Source organism: Pelodiscus sinensis, chromosome 4 (genome assembly GCF_049634645.1).
Source record: "Pelodiscus sinensis isolate JC-2024 chromosome 4, ASM4963464v1, whole genome shotgun sequence".
NCBI lineage: Eukaryota > Metazoa > Chordata > Testudines > Trionychidae > Pelodiscus > Pelodiscus sinensis.
Window position 1 is genome coordinate 92,023,560 of NC_134714.1, and position 13,921 is coordinate 92,037,480.

The 13,921-nt window shown below is 39.8% G+C and overlaps 1 protein-coding gene across 5 annotated transcripts in view; it reads left to right on the forward strand.

Moving 5' to 3' along the window:
- GAS2 (growth arrest specific 2) overlaps positions 1-13,921 on the forward strand; it is a 167,217-nt gene that overhangs the window by 82,452 nt on the left and 70,844 nt on the right. For all 5 annotated transcript variants that reach the window (XM_006111497.3, XM_006111496.4, XM_075927752.1 and 2 more), the window contains one exon: positions 2,548-2,689. In XM_006111497.3, the coding sequence (XP_006111559.1) occupies positions 2,548-2,689 (142 nt within the window). The remainder of the gene's footprint in view (positions 1-2,547; positions 2,690-13,921) is intronic.

Consider the following 13,921-nt stretch of genomic DNA (forward strand, 5'->3'; position numbering starts at 1 on the left):
AAGGCTTCACACCACTTTGATGAATACGGCTATGTGGCTTAGATGGAAGGTGGAGACAGAGTTTTGGCCAGATCTTCAAAGTGTTTTCCCTTTCTGACCTGTATCACTTAGCCTTGCCTGGGTTTAGTTTGAGCCAGCTGCTTTCCATCCAAGAGCAAATTTCCTGTCGGCATTTTGCCATTTTACTAGTAGCAGTGGCCCCATCAAGTTCGGAATCAGATGTAGAGTTGAGTGTCATCAGCATCACTGAATTTTTTTTCTTAATACTTCATTCCAGTGCCTTTCTTAGTTAAAATAAAATAGTGAAACAAATGGTGTTTGGACAGTTACATGGTTCTACACTGTCTTTTGGTCCTTAATAAAAGGAATAATTTATTTTTTCAAAACCGTATAACTCAACATTATTGTGTCTAATTCTTGAACCAAGATAAGGTATGCTTGCCACAGGCCCCCAGGAGGTGACTTGTGGGAACATGGATGTATGTGGCTTTTATACCCTTCCTCTCCCAACAGCCTTCCCTAAGAGACAGGGAATCAGGGCGACCACTCTGGCCCCCACACTTTTGAGGGGCCCTTCAGGCTGCTGTAGTTTATCACTTCTACCCAGGCCCTGCTCCCCCTTTGAGACGGCTCTGTCTCTCCCTATTCTGGTCCAACTGGGGGCTGGTTCAGTGCCATGGCTACTGAGCTACTTTTAGCACTCTGGCTACACACTGTAGGATGGAGTCCAGAAAGCAGTTTTCATTCAGCTTTATTGCACCTTAGTACTACTGGGCAGCACAAGAAGTCATATTAGACCAAACAGTGGGGTGTGTTCTCTTTGTTACACATTACTGCCGTGTAACATTTTATACAAACTATATCTCAGAGTTCTTCATAGAATTATATCCTAAAAAGTGGGCCAAATCCTGGTTTTGGTGAGGGGATGGAAACCTTGCAATTGACTTCAATAAGATAAGTATTTGATACCCCTCCCCTGACTGCCCCACATAAGCCAGCTGTTCCTAAATCCTGTAATTAGAGTGCTGCTAAGCAGCTGACGTCAAGTGAAAGTCTTCTAAGGGATTTGATTTTTTTTTTCTGCAGTGTTTTATAATGTGACACTTCCAAGAATTAGTTGGATCATTGATAGTAACTGTTGGACCTAGAATTGGAAACTTCTGCATATAACTTTTGCATTTTCTCAGTTCTTTTAGTTAATGGCTATTGGATCTAACAACCAGCTCCAGAGCAGAAGCATAATCCATAAATCACCTTAATAGAAAAGCTGCACAATACAAATAAAGTTGGGGTCTGAATTTCTCAGTGATGGGGCAACTTTGAAAAGTTATGGAGTAATGACGGTCACTTCTCTTCTATGGCAGTTACAGTTTTTGATACCATAAAAATGAGATGTACATAAAAACTAACATTATTGTTACAGGTTTTGTATGTATCTCTTTCAAATGCAACTAGATATAACACTTCCTCAGCTTTTCTGTCCTGAGCATTCTTTTTAGATCAGATTCTGATCTCAGTTATACCTAGCTAAATCAGTAGTAAATCCCTTGGAATCAATTATATTTGGTCAGAATTACTGTGGTATAACTGATATGAGAATCTGGCTCTATCCTAGTCCTTGATTTTATAAGAACTGGATGATAGTGTATGCTGCAATGAATGGGCTTGTGAGTCAGCTGATCAGAGTGTAGACTGAGCATAACTGCCAGTATTAAGAATGTTATGATCCTGAAAACTCACATGCATCATTACCACTGTTCCTAAGGAGTTTCTTAATGTACATGACACTGCATGGCTATTTTGGGATACCAGAGGTATCCCGAAATAGCTACCAGGTGTCTACACAATTTTGAAATGTTTTTCAAAATAACAGGCATGCTGTTTAAGCATCCCGGTAACCCTCGTTCCACAAGGGTTAAGGGATGCCTTGAAATAACATGTTATTTCAAAATTTGGTGCTATGTAGACGCACCAAATTTCAAAATAAGCTATTTTGAAATAGATTCGAAATAAGATACTCAATTTGCATAGTGCACATTGAGTATCTTATTTCGAGTTCTGGGTGCTGTATAGACGCACCTTTACTTATTAATGAACGATGTGAACACAGTATTTTCAAAAACTGTTTTGTTGCCTTTTTAAATGGGCAGAAACTGGATCCCAAGCAAGCCATCCCAAAGTCTGATGAAGTTCAGATCCAAATCTGGATTCCTTTTCAACAGCCAATTTCTTACTCTATTAACTGAACCAAAACACTGGATTCTAACCTTCCAAACTTGGGGAAAGTTCTAGGACTGATCCAGATCCAAACTTGGTACTTTTAAAGTTCTGCCTAACACTAACACTTCAGGCTAACACTTTTGTGACACATAGATTGCACTATTTATTTATCTTTGGCTGTAATTCTTTAGGAAGCAAGCAAGAGGGGCCCAATATTCTATATCTATGCTGCACCTGCATGATGTAATTTCATGTTCCCTAGATACAAATACTGCCCTTCCAAATATTGTATACCTAGCATGAGGATTTTTTGTTTTCATTTTTTAGACCCTGCCAGTGCGGAAGATTCCATGTAAAGCCAATGCTCCGTCAGGGTCTTTTTTTGCACGAGACAACACAGCAAATTTCTTATCCTGGTGCAGAGATGTGGGCGTGGATGACACATGCCTATTTGAATCAGAAGGCTTGGGTACGTACTTGCTTATATGGTAATCAAGAATTTTAAAAGAAGTTTTGCTTTTATATTGCCTGCTGGAAGGTTAGCTGTGCTCCCACTGATTTTAATGGGAGTTGGATTACACCGATAAGGCAAAAGCACTGTGGGTTAAAAAGTGGAATTGGCTACTGAATATCTTTTCAGTTCAGGTGGACATTTTGCAAATGGCTTACTTTCATACGTGCCTTGTCACTTATGTTAGAAGTAGAATGTGATCTACTAAAGCAAGCTAAATGGCATTTCAAATTACTATAATCATTTTAAACAAGCAGATGACTAGGAACTAAAATACCAGCATGATGGTTTTAAAACTTGGAAATTAAGTTGTTTAATATATTGCATTTACAACCAGTGGCCCTTTAATCAATCAAAATTCCTGTTTATTTCACTGCAGTTCAGTTTGGATTAGAACTGTGCAGCCAGGAGCCGCACGAGACATTCTAGTGCCCTTTACAGCTACTATCCAATGGTGAAGAGAGAACTTTTAAAATGGCAGCCTCCGTCGGTGATATCCTGGCTGGGTCACCGCTGCCCAGAGCTTTTTATCTCACCACTTACTGCTAACCTGATGGTGTGCTTGCAGGCAGTGAGGAGAGGCATCTGGACACACTTATATTTATAGGAGCACGCAGTGGAGATGTTCAAAATTAGTCATATGTTAATATCTACATAGGTAAGACCATGCCATTTTTAGATACATAAGTCATAAGGCCAAATTACATAAACAACTAAGAACAGCCATACTGGGTCAAACCAAAAGTCTATCTAGCCCAGTGTCCTGTCTTCTGACAGTGGCCAATGCTAGGTGCCCCAAAGGGAATGAACAGAACAGGGTAATCAAGTGATCCTGGAAAACAAGCTAGGGACAGCATCCCTGCACATTCTGGCGAATAGCCATTGAAATTCCTCCCTTGTTGTTAACATAATTTTTTTAAAAATCTGTTTTTGGATTAAAAGTTTATCATTGGTCTGAAAATTTAATGAACCATTAATTAAATAAGCATGGGCAACATCCATCTCAGCTTTTACACTGTTTGCAACCTGCAGTAAAGAAAACCTGAATTTCATCTTATAGAAGTATTAGTAGTCCTAATAATAGTGTTACGATAAAACTAAAAAGAGCAGCTGGGACAGAAATTAGGAGCAAAAAGATAGCCCCTGAGTCTGCATTCAATGCCCCCTTTAGGGAATGGGTACAAGACCTGAGCACCACTTAAATCCCAGACTTTGTATTGGCTCCTTACATCCTTGTACATTTTTTTAAATTGTACAAATCCCTTCTATTAAGATGGACTAGAATTCTTGTTCCTTAATTCATCAAATAAAGACGATTTTTTTTGTCTCTGGAGGATAGGATCCAACTGTGCTCACAGTTTTGGCTACAGAAATTCACCATTATAACACAGATTTAGTGGGCATCTCAGAAAGGGAGAGAATATGAAATTCTTATCCTTGTCCCACACTAACTTGTTTTCAGCTGATTCCTCTGCACAGTTGATGAGGAGAGTGATATCCAACACTCATGCCTGCAGCTGTTCCACTACAAGAACGGATTATTTCAGCTAAATCATCATCCTAATAATGCTTCATACCTATTACTCTTCTCTTTTAAAAGAAAATGTAGGACAACTTGTTGCCTCAAGATTGCATTTCAGGAGAAAACACAGAATGAGGAGAATCAATTGTTTGCTTGTGATCTGAACTGGGATAAAAGCCCAAAGCTGTTTTGGTGAGACTAATCTGTTTGTACTGAGGATAAATGAACACACTGTACTGCATCAAGAGGCTTCTGTATTCAGTTGCTCAAAAGGTCTTTTACTGTATAAGTAAAGTCCTTATCTCTGTTGCAACTGATCTGTTCCCCTTCTGTTCTACTGTTGTGCTTTTTGAACACTATTATTTGTGAAAGGATCTTGCTTCACTTGTCACTTGATCTGTTCTATTCTCATCCCTGTTTTGTTTAATAAACAAAACTGGTATGTATCCCCGAGGAGAAAATGTTTGGCAGAGAGGAATTTAGCATGTGTTGATAAAGACCAGTTTTGAGAATATTGCTTTGAACATATGTGGATTGTTCATTTTATGTAGGTTAATTGTATTTTTCATCCCTCTTCTATGAAAAAATCACATGGAAGGCAAACAAAATGATCACACTCCCAATGCTCTGAAGCTGTGGGAAATGTGAGGCAAAAGGGTTTTGCAAATATAAGGGGGAAGCAAATATAAGAGGAATGGACCTCTAAATATATGGATATTGTGAGATCAGCAGCTGGATCTGTGGCTAATCTGGTATCTGTGTGAAAAGATGGTGCTTCCCCTATAGCTCCAGACTCAGTACTGCCACTGGCTGGCTGCTGTACCCCTTCCAATTCTACTGAAATATAAGTTGCTGAAAACAATTGGAATAAGACATTTCAATAAAACTTTGTACGACAGACATTCCTTATTGGACAACTTCCTCTACTGAAAATTAAGCTAGCAAGGCACAGTTTGGCAAGCACAATTCAGCTCATGCTTTATGAGAAGTTGGTTAAGCCGCTGATTTTTGTTCACTGGTTAAGTGATCAGTTAAAATGGGGTTTCCTGTTTTGGTGGATTTTTTTCTTTTTCTGAGTATTAATGTGTACAAGATAGAACTCGTGGAAAAACTGATTAGTGACTGAGAGTTAGTCTACACAGTAACATTATTTTGAAATAACTAGCGGTATTTCAAAATAATTTAGTCCGCGCCTACACAGCAGGAAGTTATTTTCAAATAATGTTAAAATACTGTCAAGCTGGAGGACTTCTTACTCCAACACCTGTAACCCTCATTGTACAAGAAGTAAGGGAAGTCAGAGGAAGAGTTCTCTATTTCGAAATAAGTGCTGTGTCCACACTCCCTATTTCAAAATAAGCTACGCAATTGACATAACTCAAAATAAGCTAGGTAAATTGAGCTAAGTCCTTCTGTGTAGTCGCACCCTTAGTGACAGATGTAGACTCTGAAACTAATTTGAATTCTTTTTTCTGAAACTGACTACATCACAGATTGATGGTGTCCATTTAATTATAGAGCTTCAAGCAATGAGAATCAGCAAGTCTTTCATTTTACCTGCTTTTTTTTTTGCTTGAATTCTTAGCACAATAGGATCTTTATCCTGAAGAGGGCCTTTGAGTGCCAATGCAATGGAAATAACAAATGCGGTTATAGACCTTTACATTCATCTACCCTCTCCCTCCCCCCAAAAAAACCTATTTTCCCTCTGGACAGCAAATAAAAATTCAGTGAAGCTAAGAAATATAAAAGTTCCATTCAAAGGTGATGAGATAAATCTGCACATGACATACTGGTGTTTGCATTGCTTCATGAAAGACCTTTGTATCTTTGAGACTATACGGCTCTGGTGATGAGGTAGTTACTAAGGTAACTGCTGTTTTTTGTAATACACCAAACGTGTGTAAAACTTGTATAAATTGTCAGCGGTACAGAAAATGGTTGCTTATCTAGGTTCCATGGTCTTTAGTCTACCTGATTTTGTGCCCTTCTCTCTTCTTTGATGTCTTTCTTGTCAGCCTATGGTAAATAAAAATGGCTTTAATGAATTTAGAACCTATATTTAGAATATTTCCCTGTCCTCATTATTCTGTTTGAAATCCAAGTTCTTGCTCTAATTTTCTGTTTTTACTGAGTCTGATTTTATGAGGATAATTTTTGATAATGCTTTTTTTAAATTGGTGAAAATGTTAGAGTAATTTATGATGAAATAATGGCATAATGCCTGAGTTCTTTGTAGGAGGGTGTTAAACTGGGAACATATTTGATAAATAATGGAAGTAATAATATTTAATATACATTGTTTTACTATTAATTTTATTAAATTTGTATCCTATTTCTTGAGGGAGGCAACATCATGTAATAAATCAGAGAAATAATAAGGGGCCCAAATATCCCTGTGCATCAAAAACTCCTATTCTGATTTGTTACTTAGATCACAATTGCTCATAGATATCCCCCTCAGAACTGGGCACTGTATAAACACAGAAGCAGATATAATCCAAGAGCTACATACTCTTTGGCTGTGTCTACATTGGCATCCCTTTCCGGAAAAGGGATGCTAATGAGACACATCGCAATTGCAAATCCGCAGGGGATTTAAATATCCCCTGCGGCATTTGCATTTACATGGCTGCCGCTTTTTTCCGGCTTGGGGATAAGCCAGAGAAAAGCGCCAGTCTAGACGTGATTCTCCGGAAAATAAACCCTTTTCCGGAGGATTTCTTATTCCTACTTTTCCGGAAAGGGATGCCATTGTAGACACAGCCTTGATGTTAATGGGTGTTTTGTGTGTTATGGAGGTTTCAGTTCCTCAAGGTTCTGAGCACTCTGGGCCTGACCCAACAAGATATTTAAGCAAATGAATAGTCTGCCCCGATGTCATCCATTGTCTTTAGGTTCATGTGAGGGTCTGAATTTTTCCCTACCAGACTCTGCATTTGTCCATTGAGTAGAAATCTACTGAGGAATGTATCTGTAAAAAGAAAACAGTTGACTTTTAGGGTTTTTTTTCTCTGAAGATATACATCCAAATGGACTTACTACCTTTCTCCCATCAGACTTCTTGTACATTTTAAAGGCAGCAGAACTGCTCCTGTGCTTAAGGATAAGCACAAACTTAAAAGCTTTGTTGGCGCAAGCCCAGAGTGCTCAGCAGCTGTGGGACCAAGGTGCGAATGCAGTATCCTAGATAAGGAAGAAATAATATTTTTCCAGTTACAATTATCATGTCATCAAGTAACTTGATCTTACAAAGGTTCTTAAAGGGTATAAACCCTGAAGTATGTAAATAGTGTGTGTACACACTGGATTTGATCCTGAGCACACTCATTCACACCAGTATGAGTCAGAGAAGTGAGTTCTGATTTACTCCAGTGTGATGGAGAACAGAATCTAGCTCATTATGCTTTATAGTTTGCTCTTTAGTAAGTAACTTATTGTCAAAAGAGATATGTATAGAACATTTTGAGCTTACACTGTTTCACCACAAAGGAGTCTGAGAAGTTGCCTCACTTCACGGGGAGTTCTGCGGCCCTTCCATCTCAGGCTGGTTTAGTAGATCAGATGGCCCACTGTCTTTCTTCTTATGTGGTTAGTTATACCTATGCAAAGTGGGTATAAAATGCTGTTATTGCTCAGTGATACCATGTCATATTCACTTTGCACAGGAATGAATGCATAAGGAGGAAGGCAGGAAAGAATCAAGGGTAATGTCTCTAGCAGTAGAAGGGACTTATGAACCTGTCTCAAGAACTACCAACAGCATCTTTCTCACACCACATTTCTCCTCTCCCTTCTACCAAACTTCGACCAAATCAGCAGCTCGGAACAGTCCTGAGTACTATAACTGCCACTCTGACCGTCCCCAGTGCAGCTGCACAAAGGTGTGTAGTCCATGGGCTGTAGTAGCATTTGAACCTGCAACATCCTGCAGAAGATCCCCTGTGCAGGGATTTAGGCCAGTGGATCCATGAGGCTATGATAATGCAATTTTCTAGAAGAAGTATGAATTTAATACTGACATTATCTTGGTATGGGGCTTAGACCTGAAGAATGCTGTACTCTGCAAAACTCTCATTGTCCTCAGTAGGAATTTTGACAGGATAAGAATTATAAAATTCGGCCTGATGCACATAGTTGTGAAAGTTAAGAACTGTTTGTTGTTAATGACTGTGTCTATACTCTAATATTATTGGATGGTTATAGGATCTGAAGCCAAAGAATATTCATCTATTTCTTCGAAAATAATCTACACAAGCAAGAAAAGGGTTTGCCATCAACTATCCCCGCATGCTAATGAGTGATTTTTCTTAGGCATGTTTGCTAGTATTGTTCTATTAATTCTTTGTGCTTGTATGTTGTGTGTGTGTGTGTGTGTGTGTGTGTTGTGACATTCAACTTCTTTTGATGCAGTACAGCAACTGCTCTTTGGTAGAGTAGATTCTCTTAACAGTGGTCTGTATTGTTTAAATGTTAATGGTAGAGGTAAAACACAGACCTCTATGTCCTCCACTCTAGTGTTGCCTTTTCACTGTTGTCAAAATTAGCAAGCAAATATTTATTGCTTATATTTTATATGCGAAACTTGGAGCAGTTTTTTCTATGTAGTACTCTTAGTATTTGCTCAAATTTCTCATTTAGAAGAAAGTTAAATTAAAATCTATGACTGCCACTCTTTTTGAAATGACTACTTTTCATATTGCTATAATAATACCAGTAAATCTCAAATTCCACACTTATACTGTACACAATTGAGTTTTAGAAGTCATTATGCATCCCAGTTGAAAAACTTTTACAGATTGAGAGTTATATCACTAATATAATTAAATACAGGGTGGGGGGAGGAGTATTGAAGAAATTCACTAAGATAAGAGTGTGATGGTGTCACTCTTTCTGGAACTTTGAGAAACTTGAACAAGATGTAGAACAATGAAAGTGAGTTTGGGGGGACGATAGACAAGAACTATTATTTTGTCAATTAATTATCACAATATGTGGGATTGTTTACCTCAGGCATTAGGAAGGTTCTATCTCTTTGGTGATTATGAGACGGGGACAAAGTATTTAGGATGAGAGTTTCAAAGCACAAATGGGGATTATGGGTCTAAATCTCATAAAAAGTCAGTGATTCCTAGGTTAATACATTTCATTCATGCTTTTGAAAATTTCCCCTATAAAAATCAGGGAATGTTTTAGAAGCAAAATCTACATTAGTGACATGCAATACCGTAATCATAAACAGTGGAAATTCAATTGAGCTGTGGTAATAGGCAGTGCATGTAGTGACACCTGTGATTAAGGTTGCTAGATAATTTCCATAAAAGCTTATTTTCATCTGCTTGTAACATGCCAGACTTAAAGTGTTTGGGCTGAAACCTTCCATGATGCATTTCTACCTCAGGCTGATTTTTTTTTAAGTTTTATTTGAAGTGCTTCATCCATTCCTAAGAGTTCAGAGAAAATATGATTTGCCCACGTTAAAAATATTCTTAAAATTGCTTAATTGAGAGGAAGCAACATTTCTATGCTTTGGAGCAGGGACTTGAACATTTTGTGGGGCAAGTTACCATGGTATCCAGAATGTGGCTTTTGCCATCTCTATGAAAAATTCCCCAGATTTGACTAAATTATAAACCTTGCTCTATAGGGAGTTCTTCAGATACTTCAGATACTTAGAATGTAGCAGCCATGTTTTCTGAAGATTCGGTGACAACTGAGTGTGCTCCATCCAGGGCCGGACTAAGGGGTGAGCAAGCTGGGCAGCTGCCCGGGGCGCCAACTGACGGGGGTGCCTGATGGTAGCTGTAAGGGGCGCATGGCCTCCCTTACAGCTGCCATCAGGCACCGCGTGCCCGACTCCCGGTGGGTTGCAGTGGCCGCCTGGGGTGGGGGCCGCGTTAATCCCCGCAGTGCCCTTCCCCAAGGGGCCCTGCGCAGCCCGCCCGGGCGGCCCTGGGCTGCGCGCCAGCGGCGGTGGCCAGGCAGTGCATGCACTGTGCGCCCGCCCGCATGCCCCGGGAGCAGGCTCGCGCATGCGCCATGTGCCTGAAGGCAGGCCTACATGCACTGTGCACCCGGAGGCGGGTCCATGCACCTCGGGGGCAGGCTCACACATGCGCTGTGTGCCCGGAGGCAGGCCCGCATGCCCCGGAGGGACAGGCTTGTGCATGCGCCGTGCTCCCGGGGGCGGGCCCACGTACCCTGGGGGCAGGCCTGCATATGCGCCGCATGCCTATTCTTCCTCCCCTCCCAGCGCTGAGGTGTGCTAGCAGGCAAGATGGCAGAATCCCAGCTCTACTGGCCTCTCTCAGTGATACAGCTACCCATTGGCATCCGGTGGCTTAAATGGGGGAAGGTTCTGTCTTCCCAAACTGCCAGGCTGGCCTTGCTCACACTTGACCCCCAGAATGCTTACTCCTTTGCCTCCTTTCCCTTCCCAGATGCACCGGGGAGATTGGGGCTCGCTTGGTGCACTGCCTTACCTCCTCCCCTCCCCGAGGGGATGGGGCCTCAACAGAGGGGGTGGGGTTGGGGTTTTGCCTCCCCCAGCCCCTGTTGCACCAACCACCCATGCAGCTACCCCCAGTGGACACTCTGCAATATGACTTTCCTCTGCTGGCTCGCTGCCCTCAGTGGCTACTCTCCTATCATGTCCTTCTGAAAGAAGCCCTCCCTTTGCATTTTATGGAAAACTGTCCTTTCCCCAGGGCTTCTGGTTGTCCTGGTGCAACCAAACCTTGACCTTGCTTTAAGTTAGGAGAAGAGGAAGCTACATACCAAGTTTGGTGGCCCTAGCTCTTACCGTTTAGGAGGAGTTCTTGAACAAATGGACAGGCAGATAGATGCATTCATAGATAGATAGAACAGCCTTCTATTATTACCAGTTATTCCTTTTGCCCAAGTGGTCTCCAGTGGATCTAAATAGCCTCATTCTGCTGATGATCCTTGTGGGGGTCAATATGGTTTCACAAGATGAAATTCTTATTTTTTTCTATATTTACATTTTTAAAAATCTTAGGAAATTACATCCCCCCCCCCCCGCAAAAAACCCCCCCACATTAATTGAATGTTGAGGTTGAATGTCAAGCTATCAGAATGAAGATCATGATTAAATTAAGGCTGTTCATAGAAGGATGAACCTTAATTCATCCTTCTTGAACATATGCTTTATGCTATATAGTTTGAGTACATGATCAGATACTACTCCCTCACCCAGAGCCCAAGATGGTTTGTACTTTGGTAATAAATCAGGTCTATGTAGTGATGGAGGCTATACGACCCTATAGCTATAAGACCCTCATTGGCTGCAGAAGTTGAAAGACAAGTTCTGCATGAGTAAGGAAGAGAACGGACAATCTAATGTCTAAAGCAGTTGAATGGCATCATGGAGAACTCTTTTATTTTTGCTTTGTCAGAATGTTCAGAAAATCACTGAAACCAAAATTTTCATAGGCAGTCACTCTATATTCATTTTTTTGGATGTCTGACTTGAGACACTGGGATCTGATCTGTGGTAATGTAGAGCACTCGCAACTGTATCTGAGAGCAGTGGGAACTATGAAATGTTACCTGCTTTGAAACTTACCCTAATTAGTTGTAAATTTTGGCTTTAATTTCTATGCCTCCATTTCCATGTGTAAAATGGAAATGATAATAATACCAACTTCCCTTACATGGGTGTTGTGAAGATAAATTCATTAATGTTTGTAATATGCTAAGATGTCAGCACCACAAAAGAAAGCAGGAGGAAACTAATAATTCTGTACTCAGTGCAGGCTTTGGGTGGTATTCAGTTAATAAATGAATCCAGCCACACACTGAATGAGGCAGATTTTTTTTTCCTCCTGGGCACTCAACGAGTCAGAGATCCTGTGGAAAAAAGTAGTATTTGATTATGTAATTAAAGCCTTTGGCATATACCAATGCACAGAGGAGTCAAATAAACTTTGCATAGGTAGACAGGAGTGCTTGATTTTGCAACTTTAACAGTTTTTAATGTAGACTTTTTGGATATCATAAATGTTACATTTATGTTATAATAATAAGTGTGTTGGTGCTTGTTTAATAACATTGCCTTCAAATTATTATTAGAAATACATAGAATGTATGTGATAAGTAAATGAACATCAAAAGCAAAAGAGGAAACTTAGGTAGCAGAACAGATAAAAATGCACATTTGTGATTCATACAAACTGTTTGAGAGAGATTAAGTGGCTATCTAAGCTAAGTAACATTTTAAGTATTTAAGAATCTACAGATGCTAAATGGTGTGATATGACAGAATCAATTGTCAGCCGGAAATTATCGGCAGCACCGTCTCCTTTTTTACATCCATGCAACCACATTGACATGTATTATAAATAAGAAGAGAAGTTTACCCTAAATGAATACATAATGGACAACTGTCATTTATAGTGTAACTCTATAAAAATTGGTGGAGTTGTAATGGGAGTTAATGTGGCCCACTGAGGCTACATCTACACTTTTGCCAGAAGAGGCAATGCAAATGAAGCACAGATTAGCATTTTCTCATGCTTCATTTGCATACTGTTTTCCGATCTGTTTTGCCCTAGTGGTTTTTGCACAAAAGCAAGTAGTGTGGACGTTTCTTTTTTGCTCAAAACCCCCTTTTTTGAGACATAAGGATCTTGCACAAAAAGGGGTTTTTTTAACATCTGCACTGCTTGTTTTTGCGCAAAAACAGATTGGAAGAGAGTATGCAAAAGAAGCACGAGAAAATGCTAATCCATGCTTCATTTGCATTGCCTCTTCTGATAAAAGTCTTAGTATAGACATAGCCTGAGTGTTACTTCGTTGCTCATGATGCTTTCTTTGTCAAGATGCATGTTTATTGCTATAATTACAATAAATCCAGTATTTAGCAAACTTGTATTTGCCAGGCAGTGTTTGAATGACCAAGAAACCTTTCAAGTCAGAAAGTTAAAGATACTGGTAATAATTTAGAAACATACTGTAATTCAGATTCCAGTAAGTAATTCAGAAAATTATGAATATAGTTCCCACAGGAAGCAACAGCATACCACAGGTACAGATGTAAGATTTCCATCTGAGTCTGTAATCGCTCACTCCAAAGAGGAATTTCCTCTAATCCATGAATTGTATTATTCATTACTGAATATATAGGTACTGGTATCAAGAAACTGCTTTTTAACCCTTCAATGCAGACACATTAAACAGGATTCCTAATTTGCTTTAGTGCAGACAATGCATTGGCATTTTCCTTAAAATCACACGGTTTTCCTGTTTAGTTCCACATTTGCACTCTGAAATACCCTCTTACATCATTGTCAAAGAATAACATAAATGAAAATCACACAGGCGTAAAAAGTTCAAAAGATTTGCGCATCTTCTATCACACCTTTCCATCAAAGAGTTTAAAGCATGTTGCAAACACTAATGAATTTAGCTTTACAGCACCTCTGTGAGAAAGAGAAGGGTTATTCTCTCAATTTTGCAAAGGGAAAATGAGTAGAGTAGCAGTCACCTTTCAAAAAGTGGATATTATAATATGGGTGCTTCCATTTTGAGACAGAAGGCATCTCAAACTGACTTTCCAAAAATCAAGGCCCCCCACAATCATTGTTCACTTCTGAAAATTTTGGCTTTAGAGACTTTCTCACGTTCACGTAAGAGGTTTGCAGCAGATG